At 40.0% G+C, this 25,918-nt stretch overlaps 1 protein-coding gene across 2 annotated transcripts in view; it reads right to left on the reverse strand.

Annotated features, from left to right (window-relative positions):
- The window catches only part of SNCAIP (synuclein alpha interacting protein), a 63,326-nt gene that overhangs the window by 25,866 nt on the left and 11,542 nt on the right, over positions 1-25,918 (reverse strand). For both annotated transcript variants that reach the window (XM_064176461.1, XM_064176462.1), the window contains exons 3-5: positions 12,546-13,405; positions 10,729-10,908; positions 6,463-6,576 (exon numbers count right to left, since the gene is read on the reverse strand). In XM_064176461.1, the coding sequence (XP_064032531.1) occupies positions 6,463-6,576; positions 10,729-10,908; positions 12,546-13,405 (1,154 nt within the window). The remainder of the gene's footprint in view (positions 1-6,462; positions 6,577-10,728; positions 10,909-12,545; positions 13,406-25,918) is intronic.

Raw genomic sequence — 25,918 nt, forward strand, 5'->3', positions numbered from 1 at the left:
AGGGGTCGTTACATTCAGGCAAACAATAAATAAGCTTTTGCCACATGCCTGCTTTTGCTTTCACCTTGGCTTTTCCCTGCTCTGCCCTGCCACATTATGCTCTGCTTTGCCTCTAACAACTTTCAAGACGCTTACAGAACTCCCTTCAAGTGTTTGGGTACTGTTTGATACTACTGTGTGAGCAAATATTCAAAGCCTCTTTGTAAGAAATTCTTTAACTAGAGTCTATTGTGCCTTCTCCCTTAGTAGCAAAAAGGAGTCTCTCAAGTCCCCTGTTGGGCAAGAGGTATAATTGAAACGGAGAACCTCTTTCCAAATTTAAGTTTAATGTTTGTATTTGCTACTTGTTTCTTAACTGTTCTAGGTTGCCTGTTCCTTGTGTGTATAAATATCCAAACCACGTGTTTTGAACATTGTAAATAAGTTTTCTGGTGAGATTTAATGTCAGTAGACAATTTTCATAGCTATTACCAGTCTTCACCTGGACATCAAAATTAATATTATTAGTTTTGCATAACGTACAGGAAGAATATGGATATGCTGGAGCATGTCCAGAGAAGGGCCACAAGGATAACCATAAGGCAGGGAGGACAGGCTGAGAGAGTTGAGATTGTTCAATTTGGTGAAGCAAAGGCTCTGAGGAGACCTTCTTGTGGCCTTCCAGTATCTGAGGGGGGCCTACAAAAACGCTGGTGAGGGAATTTTTAGGATGTCCAGTAGTGATAGGATTAGGGGGAATAGATCCAAGCTGGAAGAAGGGTGATTTTGATTACACATCAGGAAAAATTCTTCACCGTAAGGGTGGTAAGACACTGGAACACGTTGCCCAGGAAGGTCATGGAAGCCTCTTCCAACCCTGACAATTCCGTAATTCTGTGAGATGGATCCTCAGACTTTTTTAGGTCTCCTCCAAATGATTCTGCTCATTCAAGCACCTGGTTCTCTGCTTGCTACTTCAGATGGTCAGTCTGTCTGGAACTTATCTTCTTCATATTTCCACTTTAACAGCGGTTTTGTTTTTATTACAGAGTGAAGGGATAGGTATTTTTACTTCTCATTGGCTGAATGCCCAATACAGCTAACATCCAGCATGGAGAGATTACTTCAGAACACATATCCCTTTTAAAATATTTCTGAGCAATTTCTCAAGATGCCTGTGGTGTTGGCCAGCAGTGAAGAAGGATTACACCACTCTTATGAATTGCCCTTATGTTTTAATAATTAGAAGAAAAATATTTTAGCAAAACTCCTCTGCAGAATTGGAAGACAACTACAACTTTGAAATCATACATTTCTCTGGAACCTAACAGGGACCAGAATGTTAGGCATGTTCTGTAATTTTTATGATCACAATCAGCATGGAGCACATGATGCTTTTATAGTCATCTGTCTTATCAACATGAAAATCAAGTGCCTGAATGGCTAATGTAATCATCTGTACTTAGGACTGTCAGTGCATTAAGTGATTGCAGGCACAAAGTTAGATGCTTACTCAGTTTATGTTTTTCCCAAATGATTGTGTTTCTTAAAAAATGTACCCTTGACAGGAAAAAAACACAACTATTTTCTCCACTTACATCCAGAGAAAATGAAAACACCATATATTAAAATACTGAATATATTACTTTAGTAATACTCACATATATTTAGAAGAAAAGTGCTCTTACAAACAGATTAAGACTCATAACCTCAATTTACTCAGACAAAATTAAGGATAATAAGAACATTCATTAGATTAGGATAATGGAAAATAATCACATATTTGTTTTGTAATGGGAAACGGATAAATACTGAATTATAAATACTGATAATTTTAGGAGCTTCAATAGTGTCATGTTGTAGCAGTGGTGAACTTCCCTCTAGCATATTCTAGATATACAATAATTCCAACCTCCCTGAAAAAAAACCCAAAGATTCTGGGAAAATGTCACAATATGTAATTTCTGTCTTGAGATGAACTGCAGGCTTTGGATTCATTATCTGTTTTTTGGAGCAGAGAGAGTAACTAATGAAGACCATTTATATCATTAAATGGACTAAAAATGGCAGGATTACATGGTAAAGAGTAAAATGAGCTAAAAGGAGCCACATCATTCGATATTAATTAAATAAACTGCCCTTCCCAGTATCCCTTCACAGAAGAGAACTAGGAATGAGTGCAAACACCATACTGTCCTTCTAAAAATGACATCAGACAGGAAGGCAAACATCCTGTGGTACAAAAAAATTTATGGTGTTAGGCACTTGTGTATCCAAACGTCACACACTCCTCCCCACTTCACTCTCCTGCAGTAAACCTCTGCCAAGTGGTGCACAGAACACCTTTAGAGTTCTCAGTCAAGCTGTAGCTCTGGCTCCCTGAAGTCCTCCCAGACTCTGGAGTTCAGAGGCAATAAACCTTTGGCATTCCCCACCTCCTACCTCCTACCTGTGCTACCACATCATCTCGGTAGGAAAGAAATTACAGCCCTGTGAAGCTCTTAGTCAAGATCTACTATGTACCCTGAAGACTGCACCGTCATGTCCTTCCTGCCTGTTATGGAGGGTGGCAAAGCCCCTGAAAGGTCCCCATGTCATGAAGGTTACAGTGTCTCACATTTAAGCCAGAAGCATCGTAAAACCAAAAAAATCGTCTAGTCCCATGAGAAGTTTCCTCCCTAGAGGAGATAAAAGGTAAACATTGGCCTTGTTTTCCAACTTTCGGCCTTGGTTCTCAGGCACACTGACCACCTGCTGATGGGCCGAGCTTTGGGTGGTCCTACAGGCTGTTTTGGTAAGAACTGTCCAATTATATAGGTTAATTATAACTTTGTACCAATCTGTAATAATATCGTAAAAATTGTCAGAACAGGTGAGCACACCTCTTTTGAACATTATAAAAATGGTGTGTCTGCCTGCTTCGTGGTTCGGACCACTCGGACTGTTCGGAATCGTTCGGACTGTTTGGATCGGCTGGTTCGGCTGATACCAACCTGCCTGTGGCCCGTTCCACCTTATCAGCCTGCTCTAGCGTGCTTGCCTGCTTTGGTCTGCCTGCCTGCTTCGGTCTCAGCCTGGCGTAAGACTGCTGATGCCCGACTCCCAGAGACCGAGGGCCTGCATGGACCCGATCCTGGCTGGGGGAAAAGGGACAACGCCCTAGTGGTGCTCCGAAACCCTGCTAAGCTGCTGACTGTGAGTAGACTGATGAACTCTTAAATCGAAACTGAACAACTTCAAAGACTCAAAACTCTACAAAGAACCATAGACTCTCTTTTATTTACCATTCTCTGAAATGTTACTCTTGCCTAATCGAGAATAATTCACGTGGGTAATTCAGTTTTCGGGAAGAGGATCTTCACTTTTAGCAATAAATCACTTGGTCTCTACAAGCCACCCCCACGTGTTTTCCCCATGAATTTCTCGTGAAACTGCGTTCCACGACACTGCCACAAGGTGATGGTGTTAGGCACAGATGATACACAAACTGGCACGTACCCATGATTTGTCTGACATTGGGAAGCCTGCCAACAACCATGGCTACATCTTGCATAGTGCCCTTGTTAGGACATAAGGTGGTGAAGCTACAGGTTGACTTTAAGGTGTTCTCCATCAGATGGTATTACGTGGTACCTCTCCCACTGAAAAAAACATATTGTTGAGATGTTTTTGGAGCTAGGCCATAGTAATAGTGTGCCCAAACCCCTCTGTTACCACTCTCCCTTGCAGAGCCAGGATGGGGGAAAGAGGAAAGCACAGGAAATGGGCAGGGGCAGGCACCTTACCCTCCTAGGGCTGTAGTCAGTGGACCCATAGACCCTTCCCCAAGCCATGTGACAGGACACTGTGCTGGGTCAAGCCAAGGACACTCTAGGAGAAGCTTCCCACTTTTTAGTGACATTACAACAGCAATTAGTTGGGAGATATTAAAACAGAGTGAGCCGAAATGGACACGCTCCCTTGCTACACAGCTCCCTCACTGTACAAAGCACTCTCTCACTGTAAAGTGCTCCCTTGCTGCACAGTCCCCACGCTGTGAAGCACTCCCTTACTGTAAAGCACTCCCCCACTCTAAAGTGCTCCATTGCTACAAAGCGCTCCCTCGCTCTCTCGTCTGGCTTTTTGCATGGTGTATGTGGACTATAAGCAGCAGTTCTGAAAGGCTTTCTCAAGAAAAAAAGACCATAAGAGGAATTCTCACAGCTACCAATGCTGTCTTGTGCATGAAAACTGGAATATTTCCTAAAGTCTCTGGAGAATGCCTGCCTCCTGTTAGTGGAGAATATTTACTGCTTGTGGATTCATCTCTTCCAGATACTGTTTCGCATACTGTTTTGTAATCACTTATGTACCTATACTGTGAAGATACTTCCAACCAAACACAGAATCTGTATAATTCTCATAATTTTGTATATAGTTAGGTAGGTGGTGGGGGTTGGAATAAAAAAATTATTTGTGTTTTTATAAATTCCCCACCTCACCTTCTTTTTATTTTGTAACAGACATGATTGTGGGCTTGATGACCTTTAACATAGCAGCTTTTCTGTGAATCCTGTTTTGCTATCCACTCTAAATAATATTTATTGAAGAAGAATATGATGTACACCTAATGCCTGAAGAAACAATGGATGGACTGCCTCTTTTAGAAAATTACTCAAAAGCAGGTCTTCCTTGTAAAAATATTACTTTTGTAATTCTGCCAAGACTAGTGTTTTCATGGATTATCTCTCATGTAAGTAATGGTAAAATAAATTAGTGCTTCAAGGATAGTGCCAACTACATGTTTGAATTTCTCAGATTTTTTCTTCTAAACGCAGTTGTGTAAGTCTGGCATTCCTTCAGCCCCAGCATTCCCTCATGTTTTCAAGAGGTTTATGGATTATATGAAAAAAAATCCAAAACAACAAAAAAAACCCCAAAAAGATAATGGGCATCACATTCAAACTTCTCATTATCTTTCAGCTAACTAAGACAACTGGGCAGAAATGTACATGTCACTTATTTTAATGTCATGGGTGACTGGTAGTGGCTGGTGTTTCTTAACTAGCAGAGCTTCTGTCCTGCTTTGAAAATACACTAGTAAAATGTTCCAGAACCATTCCTGGCATTAAGCAGCATAGCTCACTGAACAAAACCAAAGCTTCACTAGATTTAGTTTGTATAAGTGTCTTTCAAGATGATGACAAAATTAGGCTAATTAATTGAAGATACGAATGTAAGTTCACAGGAAACTTTCTCTTCAATACTTTTTCTTCTCAGTAGCAAAACTGCCCTTCCTGAATTTAGTTCTGATCTGGCTCCCATCCTCCTTTCATTCAGGCCAAACTTGCTATGGAAAACAGGACATAATAAATCCGTATATCCAGTACAGTCCTAATTTGCACCAGTAACACCTCCATAATACAACAGCAGAGAAAAGGTGAAGGTCTTCATATAGCATGAATAGAAGAGTGTCTGTGTGCCTTTTGAAACAGCAGGAGAAAGGGTACACTTCCAGCTTTACAGCTTTTCAAACTGGCCCATTCTTTCCTTCCTCATCCAGTAAATTCATGCTTGGACAGGATCAGCTAACAGCAGAAACAGGCCACAATAACTGTATGGTTCTGAATGTCACAACCACACTTGCACAGGAAAGAAAGAAAATTTTCTTAGTGGCTACCATTTTGTTTGCTCTCTCCTAGCAAGTAAGAAACCACAAAAATAGTGCGGTTTCCACATTTAACCTTAATGTCTGCTGAAGAAACTGTGTGATAAAGTGCCCATCTGCCAAAGAGATTAGAGAAGAATAACTGATCACTATTCCTTGTGTCCTGGAAAAGGTCTTTTGAAGAAGGGTTATTGCAAGGTCTTCTTAGGAAAAACAGACTTTGTGGTAAGAGAATGTGATGCAATTAAGTGGCCTATGTTTCCCCAGACATTAGCAAAGCACAGAAATGCTGTACTTCCGTGGTTTCTCATCATTAGATTTATACATAAGGTAACTGTGGAATAGGATTGCTTTACAATTTATTTTTATATACAATTCTCAATAAAACTGGCTAAAGCTAGACAGATGATGTTCAACTTTCACCACACTTCATTTCACTGCCAGTACACTGAATTCCTAAATTGTCACATTTTGTAACTTTTTTTTTAGATGAGTGTCTCCTGGAAAAAGAATGTGAACTATCACTAAATGTTTGATGATTTTCCGATGTGTTCTAGGAGTATCCTAGGGATCATGACAGGTAACCCACCTAGACATTCCTGCGATTGATAGGCTGGTCAAATATGCTAGGTAACCTTTTCCTAGCCATTAATTACAGCTTTGGGGGAAAAAAATGCCTAAGAGGGTAAAAAAAAATGCCGACAGAGATTAAGTATGTTTGAACTAATAAAGAACAGCTGTAAATAAACCCCACGAAATTATAAACATGCTTTAAATTGAGAATCTTATATGAGGATCTAAATAATTCATTTGAAATAAGTAAATTAAAGTCATACCTGGCCATAGCAACCCGCATAGTGAATAAGGCTTGGGTGATCTTTAGAGCAACTCAGTTCTGCAATAGCTTCTGTTTCACTGACCATCCATCGAACACACTCCAGCTGGCCATTCTAAACAAATAATTTAAAAAAAATTTAAATTCCATCTGCTTCAATTCTAAACACACCTACTAAGCAGATACAAGATTATTGGGATTATTAAGGTGTTATTAAATTACATTTTATTTGAAAATGTGCTCTTTTATCTGCTCTTAAGTAATGCCTTTTTTTATCTTGCTGCCTTTGATCAATTACAGTTTGGCTACTGATTATATTTAAAGCAGCAATATGAAAATGGCAGTCATATAGTTTTATGAACTCAATTTGCTCTCAGATTGTTTAGGGCAAAACCATAGTTTCATTTCCATCACTTGTACAGCAAGGCTCAAAGACTAAAAGAAATAATTTGCTGGAGCCAAGTGAACAGTTTCCCTACAAAGTCAGGTCTTAACTGATCAGTAATTAAATGCACGCTTCCTAAATTGTTACTGTATATGCAGTAGCTGAATATCTAATTCTCATAGATCAGGATCTATCTACAATAAATACTGTACAAACACAAACAAAGAGATGGTTCTTGCCCTGAACACCTTTTACAGTCTAATCTCAAGATTTCCAAGTTGCTGTGAGTGCTCCTAGTAGCTTGTAGGTTACTATGCCTGGGGATGCAGATGTTATGGAACAGATGAGTATTTTCTGCAGACCATGTTTGTTGCCCAATGTAAAGGCAAGAGCTTTTAACAAAATTTTTTGCTGCAGCCCCTTTTCAGCAGTGGTAGTTTGGTGAATGCACTTTAGCATGACCTAAATTCTGGCCTGCTCTTACATATTTTTTCAACTCTTACATTCATAAAGGCTATTATAGTCTTTATAGCTGCAATGAGTATTTCAATTGCTCAGTTGAAATCTCAAAGAGGCCAACATATACAGCAGAAGAAGCTGTTTGTGTGAATAAAATGGAAAAAAAATCATAAGAATGAAAGAGATATTAGAGTTTCAGTCTTATTTTTATAAAAACAAGGAGAAAGAATGCAATAAATATAAACCCATTTAAAATTATATGGGAGAAATAAAAATTGTAATAAAATTAGCTTGGTATTCGTCTTATTCCTTCCATATGTAATGTATATATACAAACACAAAAATGCACATGATCTTACAATACATACCTTCTGTTTCTCTTAATTTCAATAATGAAGTAAACCAGCAAAACTATCCATATTCTTTTTATTACACTAGAAAAATATTCCTTTTCATATCTGGTTTCAAATATTAGTAAGCATAACTAATAATTTTGTGTTTTATTGTGCTTTGTGTCATAGTCAAGCAAAAAAAAATCTGTATTTTTAAAATCAAGGTAAATAATTATTAAAATTAAGTACCGGCTAAACAAGATACTTTTGCTAATGTGGAAAGGGTTTCTTCACAATTAGTTAAAATAACTTATCAATATGATAGTGCCATAATATTTTCACTCTCACTCATAATTTTAATTCTTTCATTCCTTGCTGGGAAATCATAGAATCATAGAATCAACCAGGTTGGAAAAGACCTCCAAGATCATCCAGTCCAACCTATCCCCCAGCCCTTGCCAGTCAGCTAGACCATGGCACTAAGTGCCTCATCCAGGCTTTTCTTGAGGGTTGGACTTGATGATCTGTGAGGTCTCTTCCAACCCTGATGATACTGTGATACTGTGATACCTCCAGGAACAGTGCCTCCACCACCTCCCTGGGCAGCCCATTCCAATGGCAAGTCACTCTCTCTGTAAAGAACTTCCTCCTAACATCCAGCCTATACTTTCCCCGGCACAACTTGAGACTGTGTCCCCTTGTTCTATTGCTGGTTGTCTGGGAGAAGAGGGCACCCCCATCTGGCTACAGCCTCCCTTCATGTAGCTGTAGACAGCAATGGGGTCACCTCTGAGTCCCCTCTTCTCCAGGCTAAACAGGCCCAGCTCCCTCAGCCTCATAGGGTTTGTGCTCCAGGCCTCTCACCAGCTTTGTCACCCTTCTCTGGATACTTTCCAGTATCTCAACATCTCTCTTGAATTGAGGAGCCCAGAACTGGACACAAGGTGTGGCCTGACCAGTGTTGAGTACAGGGGAAAAATAACCTCCCCTGTCCTACTGGCCACACTGCTCCTGATACAGTGCCATCACTAAATTGTTGAAATTCACTTCCATAGGCATTTATGTTCCTGAGTACAAGTTTTACTTCATTTTGGTAGTTGCCATTCTTGTGGAAAATGGGGACATGCCCCACGTGGTATATAATACTGTGGGAGTTACAGTGGTATAAAGTAAGAGCAAGAAGAATAAAGTCCATTCTATCACTGTGCAAAATCAACACTTTAGGAGTGAGGATCAAGAGCTACAAGCATTAGTTATGTCAGATTACTTTAAGGCTCTCACTAACTTGTCAATGATTCAAGACAAGTTCAGGCATGCAGAGATTCACAGAATCGTTTAGATTGGAAGAGACCTTAAAGATCATCTAGTTCCAACCCCCCTGCAGGGAAATCTTCCACTAGACTCAATTGCTCAAGGCCTCATCCAACTTGGCACCGAACACTTCCAGAGATGGGGTATCAACAGTCTCCCTGGGCAACCTGTTCCAGCGTCTAAATGTAAAGAATTTCCTCCAAATATCTAGTCTAAATCTAACCTCCTCAAGCTTAAATCCATTCTTTTTCATCCTATCACTGTAAGTCCTTGTTTTCTTGTAGACTCCCTTCAGGTACTGGAAGGCTGGAGTCGTCTTTTCTGCATGGGTCTGAGCATCTTTTTTTTTCCACATGAACTTGAGCATCTTTGCTTACATGAAAAACTACATTACATTTACACACTTTACTGTTAATGTCAGAGCACACTTCTGTGTTACAGAAGCTAAACAAATTACTTTAAAAGTCAACCTTTCTGGAGAAAAGAGGAAAGGTGTTTTGGACTTATAAAATCATTATATACCTAGGTTAAAGGAAAAAAAAGAAGGAAAAAATACTTTTCATAAAAACAAGAAATAAACAAACCAGAAACAAAAAAAAGAAAACAGAAACAGAAACCAACCAAACAACCTTGCTCCCCCCAAAAACCCACCAACACCACAAACCCAATGACCAACACCACAAACCCAACCAACCAATGGAAAAAAAAACCCAAACACAAAAAAATTAAAGCCAAGAAAACAACAGGAAAGAAAACAATTAAGAACTAAAATTGTATGACTTTAAATTGGCAGACTGCAACTATTCGGTCTGGACACAGGCCATGGTATTGAAGCTAAATATTTTTATAACAGCATTTCATTAGCACAATCAGATATCAGTTAATCTTCACATGGCTTGTCCCAAAGAAATCAAAACCCTCAATCCTGCAACCTGCACCAGGGCCCTCGGTCATTGAAATTATGCCTCAAATATGGAGTCCTGCAGGCTGTAATGCACCAGTCCACTGCTAGTTCATAAAGTTTTCCTAAAAAGCAAATAACAACAAATCCCCAGAAGGAACAGAAGCTGTTGCATTGTATTTCATCCCTTTCCTTGTTTCTTCTTTAGGTACTTAGTGGCCAAAAGGAATAGCATTTGCTCTTCAATCTCACTTACTAAAGAACCAGAAGAATTAGTATAATTAAATTATCAGCCTTCATGTACACAACTATGCTTTCAGTGCGGCAGAATCAGTAATTTTCACATTTTCCTGCATATCAGGTTTTCATGTAAGCTCTGATACTCATTTTTGCAGTTTCTAACAGACTGTTCTCAAACATGTATATTATACGTTTGATATGTTTGGTTGTTTTAGGTAACTAAGAAGTTTCACCTCCAGACATGGGTCAGAGGTTTTTTTATGCTCTGTAAACATGTTCTCCACTTTTCTTACAAGATTATGTCTGTACATGTAGAAAACTAAGAAACTGTAAAGAAATGAGAGTTAAATGAAAGTTCCTCAAAATACAATTATTTTTTAGACGGTTAATTCATTTAAAAATTAATGTATGTGTGTCAGCAACCATGTACAAAATGTTGGTGTTACATAGCAAATACTGTATCCTGCATACTAATGCATTCTTGTTTGCTTATGTGGTAGCAGCCAACAGTTCTTTTTGTTCTTGCTTAGTAAAATGTTTGAAAAATAACATCCTGCTGGATGCATTACTTATTACCATCACGGAAAGAACCTAAATGATCTTTATGTCACATTACAGTAAAGACAGAGATCAAACTACCTTTATTGCTAATCCAGCTGGAGTTAGCTGCTCAATGTTTCTTTCATTCAAACAGTCTTCACCCATCAAAGAAGTGAGATGCTGCAGGCATTCAGCATGTCCCTTTGATGCTGCTACATGCAGCAGATTGTTGTCACATTCATCATGGATCTTATCCAGATTATCTGCTGCTAAATGTGGCTGTTAAAAAAAGCAGTATGTTAGTTACAACTAAGGATAAAAAGAATTTTAAGCCTCATTGCCCAAGACAGCAGCCAAATACAAAGATGTTTCCCTACAGGCATGTTTTTTTAAACAAACTTCAAACCATGAGCTTTTCATTTCACTATACACACTCTTGCCACTATAAGCAAAAATATAGACATGAGTTGCTCTCTGACTCGATTTACTCTATCATTTCTCTCCTTCATGTAACTGTCACACAACTGTACAGGATCCTGAATATCTTCAAGTCTTTACACAAATTTGATCAATGGAGTAGTTGTGAATGAGATGGATTTTTATTATTTTTATGTAGTCTGCATTTAGTTTCTCTCTCTTAAAAAAAAATTTTTTCTTGCTTTTTTTCTCCTTTGATTCATCAGTATAACTGAATAGTAAACAATCATGACTCCTAAAAAAGTTCCTGACTAATTTTCTCATTATGAAAGAGGCAGCTTGTGTTAAGCACAATCTAAAATGTAGTTAAAACACTGTTCCAAACATGACAGATGGCTTATTTGCTAGCATGTTTCTATGAAAATAAATTGTTGGAATATTTACTCAAAACACTAGACAGCCATGACCTAATACATTATTTCTACCCAAATATAATTCTGAGACAAAACAACTGGACTGAGAAACTCCAGAAGAAGAAGAAGGAAGACAGAGTTAAGGAATATTAATGACAATTTCCTAGAGTTGTGCAGACTTGCCAGACTGCCAGCCAATGAGTTTACTTCATTCAGAGTTTTCAACCTGTTTGGAAAAAAACATGCATTTTCTTTCCATCTATTTTCCCATGACGACCTCTTTACTTTGCTTTTATTTCTTATTGGACAATCTAACATGTTTTTTATACCTCTGTCTAGTCTTTGAATATCCATCTTTGTTCTTGCTAAACATGCCTTTGTGCTTGAGCTACACTGGTAAACAGAGAAGCTAAACAAAAAAGTAACAAAAACAGTTATACATACACTGTGCCTCCATCAGCCATTCTGAGCAGAGATCACATGTTCTGCAGCGTGTTAACTTGCGTCTAGTTACTTTGGAAACCATCACTGATAATGCCTGATCACAGTGCTGGAATTTACTAAAAAACTTCATGTGGGTCAGAGGCCAACCAGGCTTTAGAGAAAGCTCCTGCCTGAGAATGCTTCTGCGAGAAGACAGCGTAAACACTCCTGAATAATAATCAGAATACAACAGAAGCCCCTCTGTTCCCATCGTTAGCCTCTAAAAAAGAACTACAGTGAATTCACAATAACTGAATAAAGAGACCTACAAATGTTGTGAAGAGCAAAACTCAATCAAGATATAAATTCAGTATTTAAATGATCTCAATAGTTAAAATACCTGGGGTTTTTATTATTATTTTAGTGTATTGCATAAACTAGCAATCTTGGCCACTTTTACATAAACCCAGTATCTCAGGTTTGCTATGTATTTCATTTAGAGATTAAACTTTCCACTTGGAAGCCTATATGCTCAATTTCTGAGAAGCATACAAGACAAAACGGGCAGCAGTTCAAAACATGCTTCATCAGCTTTGCTGGCTTAATAAACCACGTCACAGATCACCCTTAAGCTGCATATTTTATGAAAAAGTTTATACTTACTAGTAAAGCTATTTGGCCTTCCTTTACAATGTTTAAGATGCTCTTTTTTTTCCCTTCTTCATTCTTCTCTTCCAGGCCCCCTGCACTGCTCCAGTTCATATTCAGTTCCTCTAGCTGTTTGCTTTCTGCCACTGCCGTCTGCAGGTGGAAAGTCCTCAGATGGCAGTTTGGCATAGTCTTCTCAGTCTTGTGAGGATGAGGATCAACAAATGTCCTGTTGAGGAAGCCCTTGCCTTGGGCTTCAGATTCATGGGCTGAGCTACACCTTAGTAAAGGCTGGGAAAGCTCTAATTCTTCTGTTATGTGCTTGTGCTGATCAAAGACAATGGGCTGTGTTTTTCTCAGCTGAGTGCCTTTCACAGGAGACAGCACACAGAACTGTGTTCCACTGGCAGGCGAGCTTTCTGCATTCCCCACAAAGCAGGTCTTGCCACTAAGACCATTCACTGTTGAACAGACACCCAGATTTTTTTTCTCAGGAGCTACCTTTGTAAAGGGAACGAGTTGCTGGTTTGATTTAATATAAGGCACATCCAAAATTTCATCCATATCCAGATCATAGTGCTCCAGCTCCCCAAGCAGAACAGCAGGGTCAATGTTTTTGCTTTTAAGGCTCTCTCCCTCTTCTGGACTCTGGTCATCACTTGGAGGTGCAGAGTGAGAATCACTACCTTTTTGGCATTCTCCCTTCTCGTTCTTCTGGTCATCACTCTCATTGTTCTCACAGTTTTCTGGATGGTGCTTTAATGGGGAAACCCTCTTTACTGGTCTGAATTTATTGCAGGCATCTGCAATTCCTGTTGGTTTCTGTGCATTTCCGATAAGAGCTGAGACTCCACAGTTCCAGCTGCTGCTAGAGACTATAGAAATAAAGGAATGTGTATTAGAAGTGATTACTACCAGACATGTGGTATCATAGGGTATGCTTTAAAGATATACCTGGCTGAACTGGAAACAAGAGTTTCATGATAACATGCAACATTCATATCTAAGCAGACTTAATGATATCTCTATCAAAACATTTGAAGAATTCGACACTCCAGAAAGGAAACTTTCTTCAAATGAGACATATATTGTAATCAAGAAAATAGTTTTAATAAAATAAGGGACATCAGTTAAGATCCTGGTGATGTTTACAGTGGGCCTGTCCAAATATGCTAGCTTGTACTCTGCTGCTTTCATTGCACAGAGATGCATCATAAGTGTAGGAAGATTTTCTGTGAAGTCTGCCAAAGGGTTAGTGAAAAAAAAAAATAGTGGAATTGCTTTAACAACAGTAACAACTTAATTTCTAAGGCCTGTTGTCTCTGAGGGAGGTGTTTTTCATACAGGAACTGGAAATTCATATGAACATTGACTGACAGCTGGGACTGTTGAGATCAGGAGAAGAAAAGCATCAGGAAAATCTTATTCATGTGTGTAAATACCTGATGGGACACAAGGAAGAGGGAGAAAGACTCTTCTCCACAATGACCACTGACAGGACAAGAGGAAGGAAAATGTATGAAATTCTATGTGAATCCAAGAAAACACTTTTTTTACTGTGAGGCTGGTCAAGCACTGAAACAGGTTGCCCAGAGATCTGTGGAGTCTCCATCCAACTGGACAGAATCTTGTGCTTAACCCACTCTAGCTCACTCTCCTTAAGCAATGCTATTGGACTAAGTGATCTCAAGTGGTCCCTGCCAATCTTAACAATTTTGTCATTCTCTGATTTAAAAATTAAGCCAACTTACTGAAGTATGATGTTTCCTTTCCAGTTCTCTTATGCTGGATTTCTCTGTCAAACTTTCCATCTCCCGCACATGCACAGACACTTATACATATAGCACTGGATCTAACAGACCATCAGTTCAGTGCACTGCAGGATATGGAGTTGGACCAGTGAATCTGACTTGCAGAGAAGAAAGGGAGGTCAGGTTACCTGAACTCTTAATCCTGCTGAACTTGTACTCTATTTCACACAGTCCCAGCTGGTGATATTTATGATCTCCATAATCTGTGGAACTCTGGCAAAGTGAGTTCTTTTCAGTTAAGGGAGATCACCAAAACCATTCATCTTTAGGCAATTTCTACACTCCTTACAAAGTTCACTAAGAGTTAATGCGTACTGAAAGTCATGAACACTGTTTAAACAAAGCAGATTTATTACACGTGCTAACTGCATATCAGTGGGATCTAATTTGTGATCAAAACACACAATTTGCCATGAACACTTTCCTAAGGAAACAGATACATACACTTTCAGGGCAACTTTAATCTCTCAAGTGAAAGATTAGCATGGCTTAGCAGTTATGGATGTCTGAAAATTACCTTAGTACTTTTTGAAACAAGAATACATTTCGGAAGAAGAAATAAAAATAATGAAAAGGCATGCAACTTAGTAGGCCAATACAAAGAATGCACTGTACTGACTTATTTATGTATTGTATAAGATCTTAGGTTCAAAGGCCTACACTTTTATGTTGGTTTTATTTACATGTGAAATTTTTTCCAAGTGATACAGGGAAATGGATACCATATGTTTCCCAGCTGTTTTCTTCTGACAGGAACTATTAAGCACTCAGTATGAAAATTAATTCTGTCTGAGTTTTATGAAAACACTGCTTTCAACACAGGGGTCTAGACGGAGGAAAAGGCATCAACATTTTGTTTGTTGTCACTTTATTCAAGTTTACATTTATTTTGTTGCCCAGATTTCTGCACTTTCTAACCTTAATAACACACATTTACATAAACCACTGATGACAAAACTACAAATTTGTCTCAGATCATTGTAAAGTTATTTTTTTTCCCACTGGAGTTGCAGCAGAGTAAGGTAGTTCAATCTTTTAATTGTTTGTCTTCCCAACTTCTCTCCACCAATAGTTTTTCCAGAAAACAAACTGGAACATTGAGAACAGTTAGCAAATTGTTAATGACTTGCTGTGCTAGTTTGAAGCAGGCTAGAATGTTTTGGTGAAAAAGAACTAGATAATTGGCTGTGAAAGGAAAACAATTGTGATGTCTACTCCCCTCACAGTCTCGCTGAGAGGTATGGGAACAAGAAAGTAAACATTAGATAACACTTTCGCCATTTTGATTTCACTTTCGGGATGGGCTTTGACTGAGCTGCATCTCCCTAACTTCTCCTGCCACTCACCTTTGCTTCTTAACCTCTTGGCTGCACCTCCATTCTTCCTTAGGACTGGGGTAAGGTTGAGAGGGGCAGAGAGAAGGTGCAGGGGTGGTTGAGAGCCCCTCCCGGGGGGTTTCTGAGAGGGGAGTTGTGTTTCTGTATTACCTTTTCATTTGTATATTTCTGTATATAACTGTATATATTGTAAATATCTGCTTGTACATTGTGCTAGCTGTAAATAAATAGCTTCATTTATATTCCCAGAACTGGCTGAGTCTAGCTGGGGTGACTTCCAAAGTGTGGGGGGCGAGGTGCACCCAAACCACCACACTTGTGAACTTATTGCTTTACTTAATTGGGATGATTAATTTATACTGCATTCAATAAAGGATTAAAATAAAGCATTTAACTGCACAGCAGTAGGGAAGAAAACAAGTCAGAATGGTAGATGCTTTGTGCTATTTTCCACTTGGACGCTGCAAAAGCTGTACTGGTGCTTAGGCAGTTACAGCATGGTTTCTTCCTACAGAATGCTCAAATCATAGGTCAGAGTGGACTAGAACATGGCTTGAATCTCAGCTCTTCTGTTTTCAGATGCTTGTTCCCTGCAAAAGCAAAAGCAAGTGCTGCCTATGTACACCAAGGAACCAGCACAGCAGGAGTTATTTGAACCGTCTTTAACAGTTGCTCCAAGGGAAAAGCCTTCTGCTCATCTCTTCATACTGAACTCAGGCAGGGGTCATTAAAAGTCCGAGTCAAATAAATACTGTTTGGTTCTTTTATAAACAACCATAAAGTATGGTTTGAGTTTAAGGCAGGGGACTTCTAGTCCCTGGAGCAGCTCACTTGATGCCAGATTTTGACAAATAAATCTTTCCAATGGAGTATCTTACAAAAAGGTGACAATTACTTCTCTTCCCACTATGTTGTCAATGTAAAAAAATTATTATTCAATAATATGTGAGAACAAGATGATACCATTGTTGTATTGATGAAGTAAAAAAACGAGAGGAAAGTCAAAACAAGGGAAACTTCATTCACACTAATAGTATCACGCTGCCTGATAGACCTACATTGCCAAAGCATTTCCTTGGCACAGAAGAAAGCAGTATCTGATGAAAAACAAGGATCAAATTTGGTTTCTTGATAATATTTTGTGCTCTATGCTCTTCCTGAGAAGGAAGCTACTGTAAAATGTGAATAAAGATCCCTGTAGGTTTATTTATCATTTTCTTTATATTTCTTTATCTATTTTTTTGTTTATTCATTTGAAGCTATCCAAGAACTACTGGGGAGCAATAATCAGAAAAAACAGATAATTAGGATGAAACTTCTCTTGCAATTTAATCACTTTATCAGATTTTATTTTAGGAATCAAAATTTACCTTGAACTTTCTAAAAAAGAACTTTACAGTGTGTTTTTTAATTAGAAGCATCTGACGACTTCATACCACTTTCCAACATATCTAGGGCAGGGAGAGGTGAGAGAAGTTTTATCTGGTGTACAAGCATCCCTTGAACTACAGGGTAGCTCTGTAAATTCTGTCCAACCATCAAGATTATCTCATGCACAGATGAAACTTTATTCTTGTGATCAGCAGCTTCTGGCATATAATCTAATGCTAAACAACAGAGTAGATTGTCCTGGTTATACTTCTGTTCTGCAATGAAACTACTACTGACATTAATTGCTGGTGGGCATGCAAGAGCCTATCCCCCTGGTATATGTGTACAGTCACAGAAGGTGGTAAAAGGCTGCGTATCAGTACCATGAGAAAACAAACCGACCATGCTGTAGAGAGGCGTTTGTAGATGCTGCAATGCCAGGTCTTTGAGAACCCAGGACTCAGATTAAAAGAGAACTGAATGACTGAAAGAAAGGGTCAAGCTCCTAACAGTGGGTTTCTGTCACCATTACCACGAACTCATTTGGGGGGTTTATGCTTTGACCGATGTTCCATAGTCACAAATGCAGCTGTTGAACAGCTGGGTGCAGCAGTACATCCAAAGCCCCTCCCGCCTCCTCCCCTGCCAAACCAGGACGGAGGAAGCAGAGAAGCTGGGATAGAGTCACCTCCCCCCACCCAGGGCTGTGGTCAGTAGGCTGCTATGAGCCCTTCCCCTAAGCCACGTCCCCTGCCAGGCATGGTAAGACACAGACCCCATGCTGGGGTATGTCTGGGCACAGGACAGATCTTTATCTGTTCCTGGCACCCACTTCTATTGTCTGGGCTTTGGAAATGCTCTCCTGGCGACATGTGACAAAAATTAGACTCTGTTGTATATAAATGGGTCAGTTGCAAAGTAAGTGAGCTCTTTCTGTCGGGCTTTCCCTCACCACAGATAGGGACTAAGCAGCTGTAGCACTTCAAGAGGATTCTCCAATAAAAGGGGACAAAAAGAGGAATTACCACAGTCAGCATGTAGCGTTGTGAGCATTTGATACATTCCTAAGTCCCCAGGAAGTTCCTTCCTTTCCTAAGTGGGGTATTACTGCCACTTTTGGATCTATGTTTTCCAATATTATTCTCAAACAATCTGTAACCATTCCTGTTGTGAAGATAACCCCCAGCTAAACCACCAAACTTTACAACTTTGTGTCATGTTACAAGTGAGGCAGAGTCAATTTATAAATAAATGAATAAATAAATCTCTTGCTGTATCCTACCCTATTCGTGACACTGGGACATACAACAGGCACACAGGTAAGATGGTTACAGTCCATGTTGCTCCCCTAGATCACTTGACAGCCTCTAACAACGCCTTCCATAGGTGGCAACCAGTGACCCCATTACTATGTTACATCCATCAAAGAAATCTTGAACCCTTTTAGCTTGCTATCGCTATTACTGCTTGGGATAGAGAGCATTACCTTACAGTCAACTGAATTAAATCACTGTCCAGGGCAAAATCTGGACAACTTCCTTTTTATCCCAAGAGTCACCAGCTAACAACGCCACTTCATCTTCAGCTTAATGAGCTGACATGCAACCAGACTGTGATAACTTTAAATTTTCTGTATTTCAACCTTTGTTTTCTATTAACTCCATACCTGTGCTGCCACAGCAAAATTGTGAACAATGGAGAACCACAGGCTACTTGGGCCCTGAAGCTGAGATTGGTAAAGCTGTCTGATGATCTTATCGTGCCTAATAGCTTTTTCAGTGATCCATGAACCTCTGAAGTTGAATTACAGTTACTTCTTCCTGACAATGTGCGAGCATTGCGGTCACTTCCCTAATAACACTTCCCCACAGTAACTTCGTTGTAATGTTCATTGGGAGAAAGGTCCTTAAGGAGTAACTAGATCTGCTCTGAGAGTAGAGAAGATGGCCTTGAGAAGTGTCTTCTAATTTAAGTTTGCCATGATGAAGACACAACCATCCTGGAAGAACACCACTTGTCCACAGGTAGTAGCAGGAACAGAAACTAAAGTGCAAAATCACAGACAAAATTAAACACTGAGGACTTTTATCCCAAGAACATGTCAGCGTGTACTTGCAAACTCTCAGTACACAGTAGTGCCTACCCTTGCTGACAACACAAGAAGATTCTTTTTGATTTAGACTTCAATTGTTTACCCTTTAAAACAGGTAAATAAGAGGATGTTGGGAACTACAGACCAGTCAGCCTCACCTCTGTGCCAGAAAAGATCATGAAAGATTCTCTTCGATGCTACATGAACATATGTGGATGACAGATGAGCAAGCAGAGACAACCAACAAGGCTTTCCATGTCTGACTAATCTTAGTGGCTTTCTGTGATAGAATGACTACATCAATGGCCAAGGGAAGAGCTACTGAGGTCATCTCTCTCCACCTCTGTGAGGCCTTTGACATAGTTCCCCGCAACACTGTTGCTCCAAACTTGGAGAAGTAGGCTTAATGGATGGACTATTTGATGCAAATGGAATTGGCTGGATGAGCACATCCAACAAGCTGCAGCCAACAGCTCAGTGTCCAAATGGAGATTAGCAGTAAATGGTGTTCCTCAGGGGGATTAGTGCTACTCAATATTAATGACATAGACAGTTGGACTGAATGCACACTTAGCACATCTGCAGTTGCCAACAGCCTTATGGTGCATTTAGTTCACTTGAGGGTAAGGATGCTATGCAGAGGGACCTTTAACAGGCTTGAGGACTAGGCCCATCAGATCCTCATGAAGTTCAGCAAGGGAAACTGCAAATTCTAGCATCATTTGATGAGAATAGTGAGGCACTGGGGCAGGTTGTTCAGGGAACCTGTGGATGCCTTATCCCTGGAAGTATTTAAAGGTCAAGCTGAATGGGACTTTAAGCAATCTGATCTAATGAAAGATGTCCTTGCTCATGAAAGGTGGGTTGAATTAGATGATCTTTGAAGATCTCTTCCAACCCAAACCATTCTAGGATTCTATAAATGCGAGCAAACATTTTTAGGCTGACTTCACTGCTATCAAAGGATGAACACATTTAAATTACTTCCCTTTATCAGAAACTCTTCCTCCTAATATTCATTTACTGTGGAGTTCACATCACTTTCTACCATCTCCCTTAAAGAAACCCAGGATTAACACTGACAATTGCCCACTATCTATGAATTTTAATTTCTTTTATACAGTATTTCTCTGTCCTATGACTTATAAATGCCTGAGCTTCTTACTTGTGATACAACTACAGAGTCTCTTCAGTCAGTTAAGATTTGTACTCATTGTAGATCCACTTAGAGCACTGCGATTCCAAAACTGTATACAGACACAAAGGTTTTGTCTACACAAGGCAAACTTTTGGAGAATGCCTCACTGTTGCTAACACCAATTTATCTCCCACATTGGCAGTGAGATTTTAGCATTAAGAGATGGAAGAAAGGATATCCCTAACGTATCACTGGTTAACCAAAACCAGTTTTGAATATCTATTTACTGCTTTATTAATATCAACAAAATAATATTCAACAATTTTAACTGCAGGTGGCACTGTTCTACAGTTTTAATATATTAATAACTTCCAGGAGTACATGTTAGGGATCTCTAACATAAGCTCTGTAGAATGAGAACCTGAATTAAAGAACAACCCTGCATGACTGGTAAGAACAGAAAGGATTTGCTCCCATTTCAGTGGAATTCGAAGCACCTCTAAAGAAGAATGAAAATAAAAGGTAGGCAGGGTAAATAATTAATTCTTTCAAATAACAATGCATCTTTTCCAGGCAGTTCAGCACTAATAAGACTCGGCTGGAGGAAGAACACTTACAAAAGTTGACATTTCTAAAGCAGAGAATATAGAAGAGGCAAATAAAATTAATAAACTGGTTTTATCCTTGTCTGCAGTCCCAAGCACAATGACAAGCTGGGCAATGACTGGCTGGAGAGCAGCCCTGAGAAGAGGGACCTGGGGGTGCAGGTGGACGAGAAGCTCAACATGAGTCAGCAGTGTGCACTTGCAGCCTGGAGGGCCAACCAGATCCTGGGCTGCATCAGAAGTGTGGCCAGCAGGTCAAAGGAGGTGATTCTCCCCCTCTACTCCACTCTGCTGAGACCCCACCTGGACTATTGCATCCAATTCTGCAGCCCCCATCACAAGAAGGATGTGGACATGCTGGAGCATGTCCAGAGAAGGGCCACTGGGATAATCAGAGGGCTGGAGCACCTCTGCTATGAGGACAGACTGAAAGAGTTGGGGCTGTTCAGTCTGGAGAAGAGAAGGCTCCGAGGTGACCTTATTGTGGCCTTACAGTAACTGAAGGGGGCCTACAAAAGAGCTGGAGAGTGATTTTTTAGGATATCAGGGAGTGACAGGACTAGGGGGAATGGAGCAAAGCTGGAGATGGGGAGGGTCAGGCTGGACATGAAGAGGAAGTTGTTCAGCATGAGAGTGGTGAGAGGCTGGAATGAGTTGCCCAGGGAGGTGATTGAGGCCCCATCCCTGGAGGTGTTTAAGGCCAGGCTGGATGAGGCTGTGGACAGCCTGATCTAGGGTAGGGTGTCCCTCTCCATGGCAGGAGGGTTGAAACTAGATGATCCTTGCGGTCTCTTCCAACCCTGACTGATTCTATGAACTATCAATGATTGTAAGGAGGGAGAGAGCAAGCGAAGTTCTCCTGAGAAACCAGAACAGTTCATTCTGGCACAAAATATGTAAAACAGGAAGGATGCAAAAATGAAGTAAAAAAGAGTTTATATATAGTTGTCACAAGTTTCACTGTACACTAATACTGTTTTGTTTTTGTTTTCTGAGATAATTCTTCAATATTCTACCAATGAAATATCTAACCATATTGCATTGTTTCAGATCTGTTTACATGGGATACACTTGGAGCACAACAAATTGTGAAATTAGCATCATATAGCACTGCCTCCAAACTGAATTTCACTTTAATCTCTCTCATAGCTAAAAACATACCAAAAGCTTGAGATAAATATTGTATGCATTTTTATATTCACCGATTTATCTCTTTTTCTAAAACAGGAAAGCAGTCTTCTGATTTTGGGGTTTTTGTTTATTTGTTTGTTTTTTTGTGAATACAAGCTACTTTGAGAAGGAATGAAGCAGAGCAGAAAAACAACTGCTGGAGATCAAACACTATCTTGCATTTATCAACCCGTGACTGAAGATTTAGAGTAGGACACTTTCCTGATTTGAAACATACATATAATGACAATTAAAAATCATAGTAACTGACACAATACACTTGAGTGGCAATATGGCTCAGTGAAGCTTGTTAAACACAGATGTCTTGAACAGTTTCCTCAAGTGGCCTTAGATCTCATGCCTCATAACAAAAAGGACTGATTCCTGTTCCAGTCATCATTCTACATTAGACAATGGCAGAAATCAATGGGCTAAGACTTCATTTCAGAAAAATGAATTAGCTAGATCCATTTTCAAACTACTCTTTAATTTTCCGTCTTTGAAAAGGAACAATGCCCATTTTAGTGGTTATTATGCTAGCTACAAAGACAATTCTCTCAAGCATGATGGCAGAGAACACGATTATGCTTCATCACATTCTACTGTGGACAAACTAGAATTCACTCTTCATCTTGTCTTCTATCTTGTACACCTTTTACCTTGTAGTCTGGGGCCTTTAATTGGGCTCCAAAGATCCCTTGGAATTTTTCCCATGGCAGAGTTCCCTAAACCCAAAAAAGGGAGTACTGGCAGAGGATTCAGGACTGAGACTATACTGACATGCATGACTTGCACATGCCTATTTCATAAAGAGAGAGGAGGGAACTACAGAGCGTCACCACCATTACAGATCACTGGTCAATGCTGTCCAACAAAGATGGGTGACAGTAAGGATTCAGGTAGGAAAAATTACACCCAGTGAAGCCCTTTCTCAGATTTTTAATCTTGTCCTGTCCAAAATGGCAAGCAATTTGAGTGAAAGTTGCAATCAGGCAGAAATAGTTAAAAAAATCCCAACAGGCTAAAATCTGTTGAAAGGTCTACATGAAATGTTTGAGAAAGCACACCAACTGGTAAACATGGGTATGTTTACCTAGGATTAAAAATGTTTAGAGTAATTTGAAAACAATGTATCCAAACACTTTCATATGTTACAAACATATTATTCAATATTTAGATTAAGTTGGGAAAGAAAATGGGATTTACAGGGCTATCACTAAACTCATCTGCAATGAGTTTAGTAAATGAATACTAAGACTTTGATAGTACCAGCCATAAAATTTAAAAAAGTAATTCCACAAAGAGAAAACTGTCTGTTTTAAATCGGTTCTAGGAGCCTTCTTGGAAAAAAAGTCCCTCTGCCTATTTTTATACATGTTTTAACTCTGCATCTTTATATACAGTTTTTAAGTTGAATCTTACTTTCCCTATAATTTTGCCTCAACTGTCTTTGCAGTCTGGTGAAGTCCCCCCTGACTGGAAAAGGGGACACATAACCCCCATTTTCAAAGCGGGAAAGAAGGATAATCCAGGGAACTACAGGCAAGTCAGTGTCATCTCTGTGCCTGGCAAGATCATGGCACAGATCTTCCTGGAGGCACTGTTGAGGCAGAAAAATAATAGGTGATTGAGTACAACAGCACCAAAAGCAAATTGTGCCTGACAAGCATGGTGGCCTTTTATGACAAGGAGAGAGCAGCCAATGTCATTTATCTGGATCTAAGCAAAGCCTTTGAAACTCTCCTACATGATATCCTGATCTCCGGTAAAATACGAGTTTGATGGATGCACTATTCAGTGGATAAAGAACTGGCTTGATGGCCTCACCCAAAGAATGGCTCTCAACAGGTCCTTTCCAAGCAGAGTCCCTCAAGGACCAGTATGGCACCAGTCTCGTTCAACATCTTCATCGGTGACAAAGACAGTGGCATTGAGCGCAACCTCAGCAAATTTGCTGATGACACCAAGCTGTGTGGTGCGGCTGACATACTGGAGGGAAAGGACACATCCAGAGAGACCTTGACAGGCTGGAGAGGTGGGCCCATGACAACATTATGAGGTTTGACAAGACCTAGTGCAGTGCCCTGCATCTGGGTCAGCGCAATCACAGGCACTGATATGAGCTCAGCGGTGACTGGCTTGAAAGCAGCCCTGGGAAGAGGGACTTGGGGGTGCTGCTGGATAAGAAGCTCAACATGAACCATGAGTGTACGCTTGCAGCTCTGAAAGCCAACTGTATCCTGGGTTGCATCGAGAGAAATGTGGCAGCAGGTTGAAGAAGGTGATTCTCCCCCTCTATGTTGCTCTTGTGAGCCCCTACCTAGAGTACCATGTCCAGTTCTGCAGCCTCTATTACAAGAAAGATATGGATGTGCTGAAATGTGTCCAGAGAAGGGTCACGAGGATAACCAGAGGGCTGAAGCTGCTCTCCTAAGAGGACAGACTGAGGGAGCTGGGATTGTTCAGTATGGTGAAGAAAAGGCTTCTGGAGACCTTCTTGTGGCCAACCAGGATCTGAAAGGGGCCTACAAGAAAGCTGGTGAGGGACTTTTTACGATGTCAGGTACTGATAGGACTAGAGGGAATGGATCCAAGCTGGAGGAGGGTAGATATAGATTAGACATTAGAAATAAATTCTTGACCATAAGAGTGGTGAAACACTGAAACAGGTTGCCCACAGAGGTTGTGGAAGCCCCATCCCTCAGTGTTTTTAAGGCCAGGCTGGATGTGGCTCTAGGTAAACTGATCTAGTGTGAGGTGTCCCTGCTCACGGCAGGCGGGTTGGAACTAGATGATCCTTGATGTACCTTCCAATCCCAACAATTCTGATTCTGTCTTAGTGAATTATACGTTTTTCTGAGACAAAACTGATAATGATGTTTTAGATTATTAAGATACTGACATGCCTAATCCCGTGGCTAACTTACTCTTAACTTTGGGTTCTTTACAAAAAAAACCCAACTTCTTGAACATTTCTACTTCCGCACCCTTCTCTGTTTCAAAGAAATGCAACCTCTAACTACACAAGAGTCAGTATAAGGCAGAAAGCTGGATCAGCTCTTTGTTTTCCTTCACATAACTAGTTACACTGCCAAGAGAATGCACATAGCATGAATGTCATGCATACTAAAAACTTAAGATATCATTTGTCTTAATCAAAAATAGCACATACCAACAATGATCTGGGGAAATTTTTTCTTAATGGTCTACAACGTGAGGAAGACAAGAAATTGCATCAAAAGCATCTATGAAAGATCAACAGATGGGGCCTTACACAATGGTGACGGATGCAGCTCTGTTGATATTTCAAGATACCTCAGACACTGAAGTCTGTAAAAAGATGTAAAATGACCATTTCCTGTTCAGCACTATATACTTACAGTGATTACGCAAAGTAAGGAATAGGTTTCAGTGCTATTTCAAATTTACAAAAAACTTTTAAGTGGTAAGTGGAGAAAAAAGTAGATTTTAGTAGTGTTCCTGGTTTAACAATACTATGAACAGTGCTAAAGATCTCTGCATTCATAGAAGTACAGAATCTTTTAGGTTGGAAAAAACCTTTGAGATTATTGAGTCCAACTATTAACTCTACCAAGTCCACCACCAAGTCATCACTAAGCATCACACTTGCATGCCTTTTGTATAGGGTTAACACTCCTGGGGGAGTGACCCTGAACCTGACCCTAGGGGTCTTGGCCCCTCCCCAGGGGTGGGCCACACTCCAGGTGATGGTTAGCCCACTCCCCCCACTTCCTGTGGTATAAAAGAGACAGGACCTCCCTGTCTCTTTCTCTCTTTTTTTTTTCCTGCGTTCACACACACACTGATACTGCATACCAGCACACCACGTGGCAGCCACGAGGC

Source organism: Pogoniulus pusillus, chromosome Z (assembly GCF_015220805.1).
Source record: "Pogoniulus pusillus isolate bPogPus1 chromosome Z, bPogPus1.pri, whole genome shotgun sequence".
Taxonomy (NCBI): Eukaryota; Metazoa; Chordata; class Aves; order Piciformes; family Lybiidae; genus Pogoniulus; species Pogoniulus pusillus.